The sequence below is a fragment of the Myodes glareolus genome, chromosome 3, assembly GCF_982192425.1.
Source record: "Myodes glareolus chromosome 3, mMyoGla1.1, whole genome shotgun sequence".
NCBI classification, from domain to species: Eukaryota; Metazoa; Chordata; class Mammalia; order Rodentia; family Cricetidae; genus Myodes; species Myodes glareolus.
In genome coordinates this window covers 65803023-65822619 of record NC_142028.1, presented here as the reverse complement: position 1 = coordinate 65822619, position 19597 = coordinate 65803023, and the positions used below count along the sequence as shown (strand labels likewise).

General features: G+C 50.7%; 2 protein-coding genes and 1 long non-coding RNA gene across 9 annotated transcripts in view; 2 read left to right on the top strand and 1 right to left on the bottom strand.

Annotated features, from left to right (window-relative positions):
- Phc2 (polyhomeotic homolog 2) overlaps positions 1-5566 on the top strand; it is a 54843-nt gene extending 49277 nt beyond the window's left edge. For all 4 annotated transcript variants that reach the window (XM_085686614.2, XM_085686615.2, XM_085686616.2 and 1 more), the window contains one exon: positions 4187-5566. In XM_085686614.2, the coding sequence (XP_085542740.1) occupies positions 4187-4341 (155 nt within the window). In that variant the 3' untranslated portion in view covers positions 4342-5566. The remainder of the gene's footprint in view (positions 1-4186) is intronic.
- LOC148122678 (uncharacterized) lies at positions 344-8535 on the bottom strand. The gene is made up of 2 exons (XR_015737490.1): positions 8248-8535; positions 344-7435 (listed from the first exon to the last, which is right to left on the bottom strand). It is a non-coding gene; the product is annotated as an uncharacterized LOC148122678 (long non-coding RNA).
- On the top strand, positions 7198-17346 carry A3galt2 (alpha 1,3-galactosyltransferase 2). 4 transcript variants are annotated; one of them, XM_048434351.3, is made up of 5 exons: positions 7198-7349; positions 12949-13032; positions 13187-13276; positions 13560-13697; positions 15977-17346. In XM_048434351.3, exons 1-5 carry the CDS (start codon positions 7297-7299, stop codon positions 16662-16664), a joined length of 1053 nt encoding a protein of 350 aa, XP_048290308.3. In that variant the 5' UTR covers positions 7198-7296; the 3' UTR covers positions 16665-17346. The 4 variants fall into 4 exon arrangements, with proteins under 4 accessions (XP_048290308.3, XP_085542744.2, XP_085542743.2 ...); XM_085686617.2 differs by lacking the exon at positions 7198-7349 and adding an exon at positions 8654-10536; XM_048434350.3 differs by lacking the exon at positions 7198-7349 and adding an exon at positions 10543-11668.
- The last annotated feature ends 2251 nt before the right edge of the window (positions 17347-19597 follow it).

Genomic DNA, 19597 nt, shown 5'->3' with positions numbered 1-19597 from the left:
TATTCCACGCACTTGCCTACAGCATGATCTGGAGGCATTTTCTTAGAGTCAGGCCTGGGCATGGAGAGCTCTGTCCCTGCTGCGTAGGTGTGGTTCCCTACTCTAGAGATCTGAGAACTAAGATAGGCTGTTTCCTGCCCACCACACCCCAGGATCTTGTAGGTAACTGGGGGAAGAACGGAAACAGGCAGGCAGCTCTGACCCACACCAGCCCTGGGCAGCCCTTGATGCCATTTCCTTTTGAGCATTCTGTAACACGAGGGACCGGCTTGATGGGGTTTCTGTCCCGCCCGGTACCCCACAGCCAGCAAGCCCCAATAAAAAAATCACACACAGGACTCCATAAGATTATAAACTGATTGGCCCATTAGGTCAAGCTACTTATTAGCTCTTATAACTTATGTTACCCCATTATCCTTATCTACGTTAGCCACATGGCTCAGTACCTTTTCCAGTGGGGCAGCTTACATCTTTCCTCTCCGGTGGTCTGGACAGAACTGCAGAGGGAGCTTCCTGCTTTCCAGAATACTCCCAGTCTCTTTTTTCCACCTCTACTTCCTGTCTGGCTTTCCTGCCTATACTGCCTGCCTGGCCAATCAGCGTTTTATTAAAATATGATTGACAGAATACAGATAATTCTCCCGCACCATTTCCCTCTTTTTTTTTTTTTAAACAAAGGAAAATACCCATAGTCCATTTGTTGGGAATGTGGGCGTAGTATTTCAGGCTACTTCCTGCTGGTTGGGGGCACTGATAATCTCATGGGGACCTAAAGAAAATTTATTATCAAGTCCTGACTGGAGTATCCTGTGAGTCTTGATCACCTCAGGCAGCAGTCGTGAATCTGTTCTGGATGTAGAACTCTGTCATCTGGGCCATCTGTTCCTATCGGAGATTTCTCAGGTAGTCTTCCTTTTTCGAACCTGATTTTTCTTAAGTCAGAATGAATCCACAGCCTCTCATTTTCTGTGGAAATAAAAGCAAAATCTCTTCTCCAAAGTAACATACCTTTTGATTTCAGTTTTGAAGCAAAGGTATTTTCAAAATTCCTATCTTGGGTTAGTTCAGCAGCATTTATAAACAAAAGTCTTTTAGCAGCTGTTGCTCCTTCCTCAGCATTCAAACAATTCAAAGAGAGTATAATAGCATACAGTATCAAGATTCTCTGTGTATTTTCCATCTTTATGTGGCTTTTTTTTTACCTCTATGTCTTTTATTTTTACTTTTTGAGACAGGTTCTTTGTATATCGTTGTCCTGGAATAACTCTGTAGACCAGGCTGTCCTTGAACTCACAGAGATCTGTCTGTCTCTGCCTCCCCAGTGCTAGGATTAAAGGTGTATGCTACCACACCTTGAACTCACAGAGATCCTTCTGTCTCTGCCTCCCAGGCATTGGATTTAAAGGTGTGTGCTACCACACCTTAAAGTCACAGAGGTCAATGTACCTCTGCCCCTTGAAGTCACAGAGGTCAATATGCCTCTGCCTCCCAGGCATTGGGATTAAAGATGTGTACTACCACACCCAACTACTCCCTTTTCTTCTTTTTTATTTTTAATGACTTTAACCTTTTAGCCTGCATACATTTTTAACACACTGTAAGCCATTTAGAGGTTTTCTTCCTCTTTGAATCTCTCTTTACTGTATATCTCTCTTTTTCTGACCACATGAGCCTTTAATTTACTAAGCAACATGGAAAGCCGTGGCTTTGATGGCTAGATCCAGCCCATTCCTTAGCTTTCCAGCCTCATGGCTGAGATACCAGCCAGAGCTATGTTCACTGCCACAACTCTATGGCGTTTCAAGGTCCTTGCCAGCAAGCAAGCTGCAGCATTCTGCTCACAGACCACACTCAGTCGGACTGCCTGCCTGAAAGAGTCAGAGATTGCCCTGGCAGGACAGTCCAGAAAGCCAGCATTTTAAAACAGTACAGCTTTTTTCCTGCTACAGCTGAAAACCCAAAAAGCATGCATTCAGCTTTTCACCAACACCGTGTAAGTGTTTCGTGGCAGGACCTCTTAATGAGCTACAAAGTTTTGCAGCTAAAGCTGAGTCAGGAAGCCTCTCTTAGATGAGAGGGCTTGTTTGCCTCCAGCAAGCAGATCAGACCCGAGAAATTGCTGCTACCAAGAAAACATGCTTTACTCTATTCATTCTCAAGCTTTCTCAGGCTTTCTGTGGATGCAGTTATCCACATGGGCGCCATATGTAACATGAAGGCCAGCTTATTGGGGTTTCTGTCCCGCCCAGTACCCCAACAAGCTGGCAAGTCCCAAGGAAAAATCACACACAGGACTCCATAAGATTATAAACTGATTGGCCCATTAGGTCAGGCGACTTATTATCTCTTATAACTTATGTTAGCCCATTATCCTTATCTACGTCAGCCACATGGCTCAGTACTTTTTCCAGTGGGGCAGCTTACATCTTTTCTCTCCGGTGGTCTGGGCAGAACTGCGGAGGGAGCTTCCTGCTTTCCAGAATACTCCCAGTCTCTTTTTTCCACCTCTACTTCCTGTCTGGCTTTCCTGCCTATACTGCCTGCCTGGCCAATCAGCGTTTTATTGAAATATGATTGACAGAATACAGATAATTCTCCCACACCAGCATTCCAAGCCTCAAGTGACTCTTACCCACCCTCAGAGTCACCCACCTGCTGTGACAGGCAGCCAGGTGTTAAGAACAACTTAAATTGCAGTGCTTACTGTAATTCCTGCTTTTTATTTTCTATTACCTCTGAGCTTTTCAGCCTCAGCTAGCAATATTTCTGACAATATAATTTTCTTAAAATCTTTATAGTCTCTGAGTCTTGTTGGGGTTCATTCCATCATACAAAAAACATACCCCAAATCCTCTTTCCGATAAGCCTTTCTGTAAAGTTGGACTTCTGGAGCCCTTAGGGTTCTTGGGAGTCCTTCAACTGACCAGACTCTCTGTAGCCAGCCTGCAACTACCAGGAGAGCCCGTCTCCTCCAGAGTGTCATGTCAGGTCTCAGGAGCCGGGGTTTTCTTTGGATTTGGGGGGGGGTCTTTTATTTTTACTTTATTTGTTTGTTTGTTTTTGAGGGTTTCTCTGTGTAACCCTAACTGTCCTAAGAATTTGCTCTGTAGACCAGGCTGGCCTTGAACTCAGAGATTTGCCTACCTCTGCCTCCCGAGTGCTGGGCTTAAAGGCCTGCACCATCACACTGGAAACTGTTTTCTAATCCTGGCACTGTTGGCCACCTGAAAGGCTAAGGGCTTCCTGAGCTAGCAGATACTGACCATAGTACACAGAACCGATTTTTCTTTCCTTTTCCTTTCTCTTCCTTCCAACAAGAAGGCATGCAGCACCCTCGGCCTTCCACCTGGAAATATCTTAGGCCACTCAGCTCACTCGGAATGTTACACTTCATGTCCCCAGTTCAGTGCTGCAAAACTTGTTGCTTCCTTGCAGAATGTAGTTAAGTCCCAACCCCTCCAGCCCCCTGTAGCAGTTCCTCTCTCTCCATTAAGTTTCCAGCAGTTTCCCCTGGGTTATGGGACTCCTGCTCAGGATCCTAGATCACATTAGGCAGTCACTGTTACTCTGTTTGTCCTTTCTGCTACTGGCCCCATTACTAGCCATCCCTATGTGTTCAAAGTTTTTTAATGTCTCACCTCTCTAAGGCATCAAAGTCTGTGTTATCGATACATTGCTATGAGACAAATCACTCTAAAGCTTAGTCTTAAACAGTAATGACCCATTCATTGTGTCAGATTGTGAGGGTGAGGCATTTGCCATGGCTCAGCTGTGGTTCAGTTGAGGCATCCTCATCCAAGGATCTCAGTCACATGACAACGGGCCTCTATTGTGAGCCAGCATCTCTTCAGAGGGGGCTGATGGAGCATTCTGACATGGTGGTCAGTTTGCTTCGATAAGTTACCTGCAGGGGTAAGGGAACAGCTGCTGTCCTTTCTGTGAAGCCTCGGTGCCCACTAGCTTGCCGTCTGTACCAGCTCAACACCTAGGACAGCAGTTAGGGAGGGGGAGGTGTGCCCGAGGGTGTGCCTAATGAGGGCCACGTCTTGACTTCCTGCTTCAGTCATTTAGCCTCTCAGGCTTCAAGACAAGAAGAGCAGTACTGCCCTTGAGGTACCTACCATCTGAGGCTTTCCTGAGCCACGGCTTGTCTCTAACTGCTGCTGTTGTCTGTGGTTTTCCTCAGGTTGTCAGGAGATCGCTGAGGAGTTCCGTGCCCAGGAGATTGATGGGCAAGCCCTGCTGCTGCTCAAGGAGGATCACCTGATGAGCGCCATGAACATCAAGCTGGGGCCTGCCTTGAAGATCTATGCACGCATCAACATGCTCAAGGACTCCTAGAGGCTCTGCCGCCTGCCCGCTGCCCTGGGGCAGCCAGGGTTCCAGCCCCAAGTGGGCACAGCCTCCTCATGAGCAGAGCCACACAGACATTCCTGAGGAGCCCAAGATAGGGCCAGTTGGAGGGAAGGGGCTCTCCCTAGGAGTGCAGCTGTGAGGAGGTCTGAGTGCCTCTCAGTGGCTCTCAGGGGCCATTTCTGTGGGAGGGGTAGAGAGGTAGGTGGCACAGAAGATGGGGCTTTGCGCTTGTAAATACTGATAGCACTGGCTTCCTCCAAAGTCCCAATGTTCTAGCCCCCCTCTAATCCTTTCTCTGTCCCCCATTTTCCAGGGGGCTTATGGTCAGGGCTCCCCAACCTGAGTTGGGTGACTTCCAAGGGCAGCCAGCAGGCCTGGACAGAGGTCTTTAAGCCTTTGCCTTCTCTCCCCTTCCCCTTCTTATCCAGGCCTGTTTAACCTTCCGTTGTCAGCTTCTCCCCCTTCAGCCTGTTTCCACAGCATCCAGGGCTTCTGCCCCTGTACCCTCTGCAGGTGGAGAGAGAGAAGCTGGGCCCAGTTTGGCCATGCCTGCTGGCACAGACGCCTTAACGCTGTGTGTATGACTGTGTGACTGGGAGCCTGGACTGACAGGCCATGAGCTGCCCTCTGGCATCTCCAGGTGTTTTGTAGCAAACAGCCACTTAGTGCTTTGTCCTGGACTCCACTCAGCCTGAGGCTGGGGAAGAGAAAGAAAGGGCAGACCCCAAGAGTTGGAGATTAGCGGTCCCCTCCAGGTGGCAAGAGGTTTCTGGGAAGCTCTCCTCATACCAAACTGGCAGTGTGTCCTGCTGGCTGGCAAGCAACATAAGGAAGCTGCAGGGTCTAGACTACGTGGGCCAAAGCCCAGCCTCCTGTGACTTTACCTGCTACCTGCCTGCCTACCCTTCCACCCCCACATGGGGGGAGTGTGTAACTAAAGACTGGCTGGAGGCTCTGTGGAATCAGCCTTTGGCTTTCCACTCCCACACTTGCTTGTAAAACTTGTATAGCAGTAACAGCTGCCTAAGAAAGGACCAGGCACCTCTGACTCACCTGTCCTTACCACCTCTGGGGAGTCAGACCCTTCCTGGGAGGGACAGGCACTTTCTCAGCTTGCCCTGCCCCCTTCCCCATCCCCCAGGCAGGGTTGGAAATGAAGGACTTTTTTAACCTTTTGTTTTGTTTTTAAAAAATAAATGTGTAAAATGTGCATCCTCTGTGGCTCTCTCCAGGGACGCCTGTGCCCCTGAGTTTCCTGTATGCCTGACTTGTTCCTGGGGAGGAAGGGATGGCTGCCTGAACTGAGCAGTGTAGCCGCCTGACTAGAACTGGATCATTTCATTGCCTTCACCCCAAATCAACACCCCTCAAAGTGAAAATGCAGGGCCCCTTCATCTCTGAGCCCTCCTACCTGCTTTTCCCACCAAAGACAAATGGAAGGCCAACATTATCAGTAACGCTTGAGCCAGAACCCAGACTCCCCTCCCTCCAGCAGGTCTGATGGAGCTGCTCTACGGACATAAGATACAGCGACTTGGGGACAGCTTTAGCTCACTCAGCACTCGCCAAGCCTCGCATGCTAATCATACAGTAGAGGAGTAGGTAGGGGAAGGGACGTGCAAGCCTTCTCAAGAGGAAAGAGAGCAGATGATGTCTGATAATAAAATAATAGTACAGTGGTAATACGTGCAAGGACAGATGAGATGGAAGCTGGCCAGACTGAGGGAAGGCAGCCAGGTGGTAGCTGGGGTTGGCTCTGTGCCTCTGGGGGTACCTGTTAAAATGTGATTACCCTCTGGAAGAGACACTGATTAGTCCTCCAGGGAGACCAAGACCTGGAAAGCCTGGTGTCCCCGAAGTGGGAAAGCTAGGGAAACTTGTGGGAGAAGTAGCGTGAGTGGTGTGAGCACAGGGAAGTCCCCTAGTCAAGAGAGCCTTGTACTGCAGGCCGTGTACAAAAGCCTGGATGACCGGTCTTACCACTTGGACCTCTGTTTTCCTTGTTGGGAAAAAAAGTACCAAGTCCTACTCAAGTTTGCTTTTAAGTGTGTGATGGATAGGAAGCCAAGGCTGCTCAGAGAAATTGGTGAGTCTAAGTCGGCTGAGTTGTCCATCACTTCAGATGAAAGGACCTAGTACATCTCATGGCTGACTTTTGTATTTTGAGACAAGGTTTCATATAGTCTCAGCCTCCTGAGTGCTAGAGGGGTGAGCAGCACTCCTGGCCGCTACTGTAAATTTGAAGGCCACATTCTTAAATTTTTATTTGTTCCTGGTATGGACACTACATCGACTTTCACAACTGTTTGCTCATGACTCACAGTTTAAAAAGCTTTTTCTGCCAGGTGTGAGGGTGCTTGTCTTTAATCCCAGCACTCAGTGGCAGGATCTCTGAGTAAAATGCCAGTCTGGTCTACAGAGCAAGTTCCCAGACAGCCAGGACTACTCAGAGAAACCCTGACTTGAAAAATTAATACTGCCCGTGTAAGCTACATGGCCATGATTTTATGTGACTCTTAATCTGGGGCCAGGCATGAGCACCCCTTGTTACTGGAGGAGCAAAGGGCTCCACAAGGAGTGAAGTTGCCCAAAGTCACAGTGCCAGGTGCAGCTTTCCCTGGGTGGGAATACAATATCCTGTGTCAGGGAGCCCTGACTCTAGCCCCTCCCAGAAACAAGACCCAAGGGAGAAAAGAGAAACCCACACCTTAGGTCTTGAGTCTTCTGTGAGTTAGTCTGGCTTCCACTCCTTCTAAATGATTGGCCCCAAGGGACTTGCCAGCCCCACCCTACCCATGGATACCTCCAGTTTATTGGATTTATTGGTGTTACAACCCAGATTGCTTCTGGCACGTGACTTAGGAGGCAGAAGGAACTGCTTTGTCCCCATACCTTGTCAGTCATTTCTACTGCGTATGTCATTTCTTCAACCTCTCTGGGATGAAAAGATTTCATGACAACTGGTTCCTCCCAATGGCTCTCAAGGGACTCAAGTGAGTAGGTTCAGTGCCTGCCGGGTATCGGTACAAGTATAAGCTCCAGGCTGATTCATCCCAGAGGAGCTCAGTCGGTAGGTGACCTGGTGGTGGCAGAGACAGTGGCGCATGCCTTTAATCCCAGCACTCGGAAGGTAGAGGCAAGTGGATCTCGGTGAGTTCAAGGCCAGCTTGGTCTACATAGCAAGTTATAGGATAGCCAGTTCTACACAGAGAAATCCTGTCTGGAAGTAGAAAAGAAAAGAAAAAAGTGAGGGAGGAAGGAGAGGGAAGCTAAGGAGAGTGCTTCTTCCTTTGTCCCCTGGGTGAGGCAGAAATCCAGGGCCTAAGGCTATACCCCCCCCATCAGAAAGCAGAGAAAGGGACAGAGGAATGGGGCTTAATGAGCTACTGAGCTGTCTTCTTCAATGAGCTGGAGCCCACAGGTCCTTCAGCAAAATCTGACCGAGAGATGTCAGGTCACGCAGGCACTTCTAGAGTAAAGCTCAAAATTGGTGCCCAAGAGAAGGATGGTAGATCGCTACAGGCATCCCACCCCAACCTGGGTCCCAGCACCCTCCCTCACCTAGTCCTTTGGTCCAACTTGGGCCACTCAGGGCCAGCTCTGCCTGGATGCCCACACTGAGGCCTGGTACCCTGGAGCCATAGTCATTGGCTCTCCCACTCCGTTGTGTAAGACCAGGTGACTGGCGTTCACTGGGGACGGTGAAGCCCATGCCAGCCTTTCCTTGCTCCTGCTGCAAGGCCAGCCTTGCAGGCTGCAGACAAGGTGGGAAGGAGCAGGCTTCTCAGGAACTACACTAGCTGGAGACATGGCTCTCAGGATCCAAGGACCTTTGTGACAGGAGCTGGGGTCACACTGGGTAGATCAAGCGGGCTCAGCCCCAGCACTTACAGCCACTTCCTGAGCCGATAGTTTTCACCCGAGACCCAGGTGTCTCCTCACTGATGGAATGAGAACCATCCAGATTCCTCTCCAGGCACTGTGGTCAGACTTCACCGAGACCTGGGGTGTTCTCTGCAGAGTGTCCGGCCCCGTCAGTGCCCAGGATGATGAATAAGCACAGACTTAACTTCTGGAGCAAATGGAGTTAAAGCCCTGATTCATCGCTTCATTCTCTTCTGGCAAATGTTTGCTAATGTCGCCAAGTGTGAAGCAGGTTCTGGGTCTTGGTGCCAGGACTCTAAAGCCTACTGGGGCAATAAAGAGTTCCTAGGGCCCCTCCCCATTTGGTGCCATGGTATAAAAGCTAGCCCCAGCAGAACAATAAACAAGCTGCTGTTTCACCTCAAAAAAAAAAAAAAAAAAAAAAAAAGAGTTCCTAGGGCAGATGAGGGTTAGGCAAGGGCTAGAGGGGAAGTTTGGTGAAGGTAGAGCTGTAGGAGGGGGGACCAGATGTCAAGGAGCTGGAAAACGAGTGAGGGATGGGTGAGGAAGGTATTATGGCAAGACTGGGGTGACAATCCCAGTAAGTCATGGGAAAACCAGGAAGCTTCATGGTGGGGGCTGAAGGCTGGCACCCAGCAGCCTGACTGGGAAGTTGCTCCACAAATCCAGATGTAAATGGAGAGGATGGAGCAGGTGGGTGGGAGGGGAGCTTCTGCGTGGAAACAGGAGAGCCATTGTAAAGGGAGACAGAGCAAGCAGGAAAGAAGGGATGGGGTGGGCCTGAACCCGCAAACTGCAGATTGAGATACTGCGAGTTTGTACTGTGTGGTGGACGTCTGGGCAGACAGCAGTCTAGGGGATACCAGATAACTGTGACCATTGCTCAGCCAGAGGGCTGGCAATACAGTGTGGTCAATCACGGAAGTCATACACTAATCAACAGTGCTGGGGCCTTATTGTTCAGGGATGGACCCAATTGAAGGGCACTGAGTCGAAAACAACCTTAAAAGGCCCCACCTCTCTTGATTGAGTGCTTAGACTTTGACAAAACAGGCAAGGAAATATGTCAGTTTTCATACTGGTTACATATTAAAAGAACATTTTGGATAGGTTGGCATAAATCAAAGTAATTGGTAAAAATTTTATCTTCACCTTTTTAATGTGGCCACGAGAAAACATAAGAGTCTCCTGCGTGCATCACGTTTGATCCTGGGGTTGTGCTCTTCAGCAGTCCCCAGTAGACAGGAATGCAGCTCTTAAGGGGACACACTAGGGGAGCGGCTCCGCCCACAGACGTGAGACCTGCCTCTCCATCTCTGTTTCAGTGTGTGTGCACCCATTTACACTTCTTACTGGCCACACTGACCTCCGCTGTTGGACACGCACAGTGCAGACACTCAGACCCTGCTGGGCTAGCGTATGTCCATATCTTTTTCCTACCGCTTCCTATTAGTTTTTTAGGTTTTTTTTAGCAAGTACACAAAACATCAGGTTCCACTCTGGCGCTCTCAGACAGGCCTGTCATCAAAAATCACTAATTTTCGTCATCTTTCCTCTTCTTAGTCCCCTCCTCCCTACAAAGACATATTTCCTTTTTCTTTTTCTTTTTTATTGTGTGTGTGCTTGGTGTATGAGCACATGAGTGTGCTACAATGCATATGTGGAGGTCAGAACCACCCGTAGGAGGAGTCAGTCCCCTCTCATCCCCTTCGACACGGCAGCAAGCACCGCCACCATTCCACCAGCCAGCATGTGCTTTTTCAAGTCCTGCTAGAACATTCTTGGGCTGTCTGCTGTGTAGACTGGAGATCCCGTGACAGGAAGGCAGTGAAGTGACACTGATGTGCACCACAGTGCACAGGCCATGATTCGAAGGCTCCTTCAGCCCTGCGAGGAGATGTGGACTTTATCTTGCAGTTAGCGGGAGCTGTTCTCTATTCCTTTGTTAAAAAATCAATGCAGTTTATGAAGACCTGAATTTGATCTCAGAACCCACTTTAAAAAAACAACAAAAAAAAAGCCAGGTGTTAGTCTGGTGTGGTGGCAGCTGTCAAAGGGAACTGTGTGTCTGTCAACTGTGAATCTTTGTATCTTCAGTGTCCATCTGTCTATAGCCCAGCTTTAGGAAAACCGCCCATACCCCTCCACGCCCTTTTATTTATACAAGCTCTCACTTAACATTGGCCGCCACCCTTCACCGAACACAGACATACCCAGCACCTGGCCTGGCCTCCACCACCTCCGCGCTCTCTCCCATGGCATGCCTGCTCTTTTGGTGAACCCCAGAGCCCTCTGGTGAGTTCCAGGCCTTACCCCCCAACCAGACACAGTTTGACCCTTGGATCCAGATCCAGATGTCTCTGCCCATCCTTTTCCAGCCCCTCACTACTTACTCTTCCCCACTCAGCCTCTAATGCTCTGCCTCACACCCCAATAACTCCTGGGCCCTAACTGGGTTTCTTGTCTGTAGTCATGCCCTGCCACCCAGTCACCACGTCGAGGACCAAAGTTCAATCTAAGTATGAAGTTCCGTCAACTTCATACTTAGAAGTTGGACTCTCATTAAACCTTTCTTTAATGGGAGTCCCCTGGATGCACTGGTGTTTCCCAGGAGGCTGCCCTTTCCCCACATCCCTGTCTAAATAGCTTGTAGTTCTCTGAAGCCAGGTTGACAAATCTAGGTCCACTCCTCCAGGAAGTCCCGGAAAGCCTCCTGGCTTCCTGCTTCCCCTTCCAGGCTGCTGTCCTGCACAGTCCTTCCCAGGGTTCTCTGTGCAGGGCTCGGTCCTCTCTCCACATTCCTCACTGTGACCACATCATCCCCACTCCCCATGCTGAAGACAGGCCTTTCCTACCGGCTCACTTACCTTGACATCTTGAACTTAGCAGAAAGCTTGGCCATACTGTGACCAATGTATGATGCCAAGATAATAGCCAGGCAGACACTAAGGAACAACTTGACCTGGGGCTGGCAACCCACAGAGGGCAAGGACAGAAAGCTAAGTAGCTCCCCAAAAGGCCAAGACTCCACCAGCAAACCAGGAGCCCCTTCCTCACGCTGTATGCTGGCAGCCTGGCATCATAGCTTTCCTTGAGCTTGCCTGCTTTTTGTTTTGTTTTGGTTTGGGTTTTTTTTTGTGATCATTTTATAAACAAAACCTAAAACCTGTCCTGGGTTCTAATTTGTATGCCTTTGCCTACTAGTAAAGGTGAATGTTTTTCCATGTATTTGCCTACTAAATGTGTTTTTCTCCCTTTGAGGATTTAGCTGCTGGTTTGACAAACACTGTTGAGGGGAGTTGGTCTTTTAGGAGATGGCTCTAGGGGCGGAATGGGGATTGAGCTGGCAAAGGTCACATGGAGGCTACAGAAAACAGGAAGGACAGAGACAAAGAGGCCAAGGGACGCCAACCTGGGCGCTCCCAAGGTAGGTGAGCGTGGGGGAGGAAGGGGTGAGGCTGCATGCAGGTCTCTGGCTTAAGTCACCCTAGTACCCACATCTGCATAAGGTGGGCTCTTTGAGTAAACCCTAGGCTCAGAAGGTGTAGAGCCATTCCAAGAGTTAAGGGAATCTGATATGGAAGTGGCCTTCCTGAAAGAGAACTTGGAAAGCAGTGGGGGAGTAACAGGCACAGGCGGAGAGGGAGAGGAGAGACTGGCAGAAGGAAGAGGCCCTAGCAGGAAGCGTTATCACTGGAGTGCCCTTAGCAGCTGAAGTTCTGTGAGTTCCGGTCATCTAGCTGATATTGACTCCAAATTCAGGTTGGGTCTCTGAAGGTGCTATTCCTGTTATTCCGTCTCACTGATGAAGACTGATGTCCAGAGGGCCAGCGTGCTAATAAATGGTGTTCCCAGAGTGCTCTCCATATCTGTTCTCACTATGGGGCTCTTACAGCAGACAACTAACCAAGGCCCACTCCCTCCAAGCCAGGAGTAGAGCTCAGTGGAAGGACTAGCAGTCCTGGGAGAACAGGCCACCGCGGCCGTGCTCCCCACTCGCAGCCACCAAACCACAAATTCCTTTCTCCTCTTGGACTCCCCCTGCCCCTGCACGAGATCAGCCTCACCCCAGCTCAGGAAGCACAGCAAACCTGAATGTTCTGTCCTCCAAGCCCGTCCGACTCATACCCTGCCACACTGCTGTTCAAAGCAACGGTCCAGACTCATTACTCCTTAGATCCTGGGGCAACTGGGGAAGGAGGTGAACTTTAAAGAGCTTCTTTAAGTACTGAGATGGTGGGCGGGGGCGTGCAGCTCAGTGATTGTAAGTTGCCTAATGTGTGAGGCCTTGTGTTTGATCCCCAGCATGGTAAGTCTTTAAACTCCAAGGTATAATATGTGTTATATATTATCAGAAAAGTACCATAGTCAGCAAAACCTGCAAGGTGTAGGACAGATTGTCCACTGTGCTGCCATCTGTGGGGACATCAGAGGAAGAAGGGGTGCCTGCTGCAATCCCTGTATGGGCCTTCTCTGAACAGACCATCTCTGGAAGGATGCGGGAGACACTGATACCGTTGATCACCTCCACGCAGAACTGCAGAAGGGTTTGTGCCAGGCGAACTCCTGAATCCTTCCTGAATGTCTGTGCTGTGTGACTAGAATAATAGGTTCCTACTCAGAAGCCAAATGAAGCAGGGAAATCAGGCAATGGTTTCTCCTGTGGGAGGATGTCACTGAAGTCCCCCCCCACTCCTCTCACCCCAGGGCCAAGAAGAGACTCCTGTGGTATCTCCTCCTGACAGCACTTGGCTTCTTAGGCCTGTACCTATGCAGGCTCGGTAGTCTCAGGTACTCCCCAAGGCCAGGGTTAAAATGATCTTTCCAAGGGTCTCCTGGAGGGAAGGAAGGTGGTAGCTGGCTTAGCCTACGCAAGTTTCCTATGGGCTCTCCCCACCAAACAAGGAACACGCCAAATGTCCCTTCCTGTTTGCCGCGCCTACAGGTCGTTAGAAGTCTTCCTCCCCATGGGCATCTGCCCATGGGCCACAATGCCTCTGCTGAGGGACAACTTCACAGGTGCCCTGCGACACTGGTAAGCGGTCACTATTCTCCCGCCCAGAATGTCCACAAGCTGCACAGGTCTGCCCCAGGTCTCCACTCTCTTCTCACCCACACCCAGGCATTCCGTCTTTGGGGAGCCAGGGGTGGTGCTGTCAGGTCAGACATCACCCAGTCTGTGTTTGGTTGGTTCTAAACTAGGGTTTCACAGGGACAGGTCTGTGGGTCCCTAGTGCCCAGCAATGGGCAAGTGGCAATGAGCAGAGATCAAGCAGTGAGCAGAACTGTCTTTCCTAACTCCTCCTGCTCGTGACCAGGGCCCGGCCTGAAGTCCTGACCTGTACCTCTTGGGCAGCACCAATTATTTGGGATGGTACCTTCGACCCACATGTAGCTGAGCAAGAGGCGAGACGGCAGAACCTCACCATTGGACTGACTGTCTTTGCTGTAGGCAGGTAAGATGCAGGGAAGGGAACCGCCCTTCTAGGTGGTGAAAAGGAGGATGTGTCCACGGACAGGGAGGGTTTCATGGAGCCTTCTTTCATGCCATAGAAACGCCTAGTGCAACTACAGCCTTTACCCAATGTTTCGGATTCTCAGGGGCTCAGAACTACTTCTAAAAAGGAACCAGTCTGGGGGGAGGGTAGGTCTGGCACAGATGGAGACACAGGCTTTGTAGCGAGGGCATAAAAGACCTTTATAGGCTAACGAGGAGAAGGGGAGCTAGCACCTGGCTAAAGGAAGGTTCTCAGTGTAGGACATAGCATGGGAGTACTGGGGCTTTGCCAGGGGCGTGTGAGGAAGGGAGAAGGGTGGGGAGCTCAGGAATTTACAATGGAATGACTCCAGGCTATGTAAAGAAAGCCACGAGGGTGGATGGAGCTGGAGAGTGGCAGACGGTTATTTGCCGGATCACAGAGCTGAGTGAGGTGGGCCCTTTGGTGGGTGGAAGAGCAGGGCAAGCGAGCTGAATGAAGAAGGGTCTCACACAGTGACACAGGGACGTTCTGGAGGCAAGACAACGGTGGCGACCTTGTCACGGGAGTAGCCCCAGAAGCAGGCAACTGAGGAGGACAAGGGCTTCACAGGTGAGGCTGACAAAGGCTGAGCCTCAGGTGAAGAGAAGCTAGGCAGGCGAAAGAGACAAAAGGCAGGGCCCTGCCCTCCCGTCCAAAGGGGTGCAAAGGGGATTCCTGGCTGGATATGGGGTCAGACCTACAACCCCAAGTCACAAAGCAGTGGAGTGCAGGACAGGCTGGGCAGTGGTGAGCCTCCCGTAAAATAAGATGAGAATAACCAGGAAGGAAAACCTAAAAACCTGGGCAAAGAATTCTGGGCCACTGGGTACCCCAGAAAACTGTTCAAGGTTTCTCCAATTGTGTCCCAAACCCAACATAAAGGGGAGAAAGTCAACGGAATCACTACAACACAGTGATTGGTGGAGCCAAAGGGCTGGTGCGCATGTGCAAAGGGAACAGAGCTGCTCACTTAGGCTGTAGCCATCCTCCAGGCTCTGTGCCTGTGGTCATTAGGGGGCCATGCAGGATGCTTTAGGAGCCAGGGGCTCCAGAAACTGAAAGCGAGATTTCAGGACCCCTTCCTAAATCCTGCACTCTGAGGTGCTGACCTGTGAGTCCAGATTGCCACAGGTCCACCGGAAATGCAAGTCAAGGGTCTGGCCCCAACTCCAAGCGGGGCTCAACTCCTGTCTCCACCACCTAGCAACTTTGTATCTTTGTTCAAGTGACTACAGCTCTTTAAAAGACAGCACGTGGGCTTAGCAGTGTGTGCCACGTGGCAAATGCTCAGACTATTAGCCTTAACCACTGTTCCTTCAGACTTCTGGTTGGTGTCTCAGGTTACCAGGGATGCAAACTGTCAGTATTTCTGAGCATTCTGCTTGTCCATGTAAGCAAACATTGTGGCTTAAACTAAACTGCTATAGTCAGGAATTCAGGACCTCCCAGGAAGGGCTCTTCACTGTCAGATGTCCGAGTCTCAACAGGGAGACCAAAAGCTAGAGACACAGCAATGCCTCTCACTCCAAATAAGCTCCCTCCATGGCTGGCTTGGGCTTTATATTAATTCACCTTCCTATTGCTATGATAGACATCAAGGTTAAAAACAATTTGGGGAGGAAAAGGTTTATTTCATCTTACTTCAGTCCGGTAGTCCACCAAGAAAAAACTCAGGGGAACTAGAGGCAGGAACTGAAGCAGAAACCATGGAGGAGTACTGCTTATTTGCTTGCTCCCCATGGACTTGCTCAGCCTGCTTTCTTATACACCCCAGGCCCATCCTCCCAGGAGTGGACCCACTCATAGTCGTCTAGGCCCTCCCACAGCATTGCCTACAGACCAATCTGATGGTGACCTTTTCTCAATTGAAGTTTCCCCTTCCCAGATGCCCCCGACTTGTGACAAGTTGACAAAAATAAACCTAAGCAGCACAGGCTTCCTTGCATCATAGCCGCTCCTGCTTCTGGTCCCGGCTCAGAGTACTGCAGACACCTCCTGTTCTCCAAGGGTGGGCCAGTATCCTCTTGGCTCAGAGGAGTCAGAGCAAGGCCATAGTTAAGGGAACAGGGAAGGGCGACTCATCTCTTCCAGGCAGAAGTGGTAGACAGCTTTCAGTACCCTTTAGTTCACCATCCCAAGGCTGGAGATTTGGGATTGCACTGGTGTGGGCACGGATGGAGGGCGGCGGGACTGACTCTGGCCTGACTGCCTGGCAGGTACCTGGAGAAGTACCTGGAACACTTCCTGGACTCTGCAGAGCAGTACTTCATGGTGGGTCAGAGCGTGACGTACTACGTGTTCACTGATCGCCCGGAAGCAGTGCCCTACATGGCGCTGGGCCAGGGTCGCCTGCTGCGGGTGGAAAGTGTGCAGCAAGAGAACCGCTGGCAGGATGTGTCGATGGCGCGCATGCACACGCTACACGAGGCGCTGGGAGGTCAGCTAGGACAAGAGGCTGACTATGTATTCTGCCTGGACGTTGACCAGCACTTCACCAGTAACTTCGGGCCCGAGACACTGGCCGATCTGGTGGCGCAGCTGCACGCCTGGCACTACCACTGGCCGCGGTGGCTGCTGCCCTATGAGCGGGACAAGCGATCAGCTGCTGCCCTGTCGTTTGGCGAGGGCGACTTCTACTACCATGCGGCCTTGTTCGGGGGCAGTGTGGCGGCACTGCGCAAGCTGACGGCTCACTGTGCGCTTGGCCAGCAGCTGGACCGTGAGCGTGGCGTCGAGGCAATCTGGCACGATGAGAGCCACCTCAACAAGTTCTTCTGGCTGTACAAGCCCACCAAGGTGCTGTCGCCTGAGTTCTGCTGGGACCTGCTAATTGGCTGGAGGACAGAGATCCACAGCCCTCGCCTGCTCTGGGAGCCCAAGGAGTATGCATTGGTGCGAAACTAACCCGTTCCCCTGACAGGCCAGGTGCGGCAGCATCTTTCAAGATCATGAAGCCGAGCCCGGTTATAGCGCCTTCCCCGGTTATAGTGCCTCTGGAAGGGGAATTTTGGAGCTCAGAGGTCTTGAAAAGAGGTTCCTGTTCCTGGGGCCTAGAGACCCTGGTACCAACAGCTGGCCGGCTGGCTACTCCCTTTGCTCTAACCAGATACAAGTTACGGAAAAGCGAGAGGAAGCTCTTCCCCCAGAACCTACTTTGGTAGCTCTTGGATCCCAGGTGTTTGGCGGCAGCAATACACCGGCAATAAGGAAGTGGGAATCACAAGGGGCGCTTCCTAGTGTTAAAACTTTTGCCTAGGACAGGGAAGAGGCGGTGCTTGCTTTCAATTCCAGTGGTGTGGGATTCCCCTCTGTATGCTATGAATATGTTTTATTATCGTTGGTTAATAAAGAAGCTGCTTTGGCCTAGGGCAGGGTAGACTGTAGCTAGGCGGGAAAACTAAGCCAAATGCAGGGAGAAAGGAGGAGTCAGGCAGATGCCGTGCAGTAGACACCCAAGAAGCAAGATGTAAAGTAACAAACCAGGAGTCTGGTGGTGAGCCATGAGATAATAGAAATGGGCGGATTTGAGATATAAGAGCTAGCTAGGAATACACCTGAGCCCTTGGTCAAACGGTGTTGAAATTAACATAGTTTTTGTGTGATTATTCAGGTATGGGTGGCCGGGACACGAAAGTGCAATCTCCATTTACATCCCAGCAGGTGGAAGGCAGAGGCAGGTGGATCTCTGAGTTCAAGGCCAGCCTGGTCTACAAAGCAGTGCCAGGACTGCTACACAGAGAAACCTGCCTCAAAAAAGCAAGCAAGCAAACGAACAAACACACAAAAACACCTTTTTCCTAGGCCTTGGGGTCAAGGCCTGTCTTAGTTGCAGCCTCTGAGTGGGCTTAGGTATCAGGGTTCCCCAGACCTTGCCAGTGACTTGTGTGACAGCCACTGAGCCGTCACTATCTGAGGCTTGACCGCTGTCTAGAGCCATTCCTGTGACCAGAGCCTCCATGTCTCCTCTCTTGGTCCTCGGCTCTTCATCCTCTCGGCCTCTGCTGTCCTTCTTGTTCAACTGCCTCTTCCTTCACCGTAAAGCAGGCTGCTGGCTTCCGCTTCTGCAGCTGGCCTGGCTGACCCAGTGAGCACTTCCCTTCAACTCCCGAATAGTTGGCTGCCTTTGTCACTGGTGTCACTTGGCCTGCTGACCCACTCGGCTAACTCCTGCTGCCTCTTCTATCGCCTCTGCTAAGCTGTCCCTATGCTACCGTGTTCCTCATGTTACGAGACCAGCCCTCACCCTTAAACCTTGGCAAGACCGTTCAAGAGAAGCCTTTTATAGACCTCACAGTGCAATCAGGGAAGTAGCAGGGGAGAGCCTGATCCGTCTTCCCTACCCCCACCCCTCCTGGCTCACTAAGAGCCGCTGAACATCTAGTTCTATAGCCATAAAGCCCAGTCTTACCTCTCCACGATACTCACAGCCCCTTCTGCTAGACCTCCTCTCTGCGTGGTTATGGAGTCTTCTAGAGTTCACAAAGGCTTTGACAGCAAAAAGTCCGTTTCAGATAACCATGGTAAAGGCTGTGCCTTCAGGAGCCAGTCACCAGCTGTGACTGTTGCGTGGCCTCCTCAAGGTGCCCGTGGGCTGTGCGAGATGGCTGCTGCGGGCATGAGGGCACTCTGGATGGCTGTTTGTCCGACAGCCCTTTGCTTGGGCGGTAAGAGAGGCTCCAACATCTGCTAAGGGGGGAGTCAAGTTGCCCCCTCTCCTATGACTTTGCATATTTACAGGGCAGTGGACATCAGAGGGAATGCTTACGATAAGGGCTCAAAGATCTTATCATTAACACCGACAGTAATTTCAAGAGATTTTTGACATTGTTTAACCCTGCCCTGGGCCCCAGGATGGGATGTGTCCCCTTCCCCCTGCCCCTTTCACCTCTGACCTTACTGAGGGCATCTTTTGAAGTGATTAAGAGACCAGGGCACACGGAGAAACTAAGACTGTCCAGACACAGGATGTGTTCGAGTTCTTGGGATGTCGGCAGCAGGAGCGTGAGGTTAGTCCATCTCCCTTCAGGAATGAGCCACTGAGAAAGCACAGCAGGCGTTCCCGTCAGGGGCTCTGCCATGGTGTCTCCCCGTCTGCACCATAGTTTGTGCGTATTTGAAGAATGCTATAATAAACAAGCAATTTCAAAGTGGCCCTGATAGTATTTTCTACTGTAGGGTGAAAAGAAAAAAAGAAAGAAAGAAAGAAAGAAAGAAAGAAAGAAAGAAAGAAAGAAAAGGGAGAGGAGGAGGAGAAGGTGGCTGACTTTTCCCATCCATGCCTGCACTACTGCTTCGTTCTCTGTAGAAGGACACAGGGTGCTGGGAGATAGCTCAGTCAATTCAATGTCTGCTACGCAAACATGAACATCTGAGTTTGGATCCTAGGGACACGTGTCACAGCAGGCACATGCTTGTCATGGGGAGAACAGAGACAGGATGACCCTGGTTGAATCAATGAGAGACCCTTTCTCAAAAACTGAGAAGCAATGGAGAAAGACACCCAACACAATCTCTGGTCTCCTTATGTGCGTACACACACACACACACGCACATGCACATGCATGCACACACACTCATGTGAAAGGTAATTTACTGACTGAGCTATTTGCCCAACCTCCTGGCTTTGCATTTAACAGCCTTCATTGCTCTCACGTAGGACAGTCATTCTAACTGTTTGTCTGCCCAACCCTGATGGTGTTTTACAATCTAATACTGTTTACAAGCCAGTTCTAGCATTGATTCCAGTATCGAGCAATCCATCCTTTCTGTTTCCCAGGGTCCTCCACCTGCACCAGGTGAATAAACACACCAAGCCCCTTGGACTCCGAAAGAGGGAC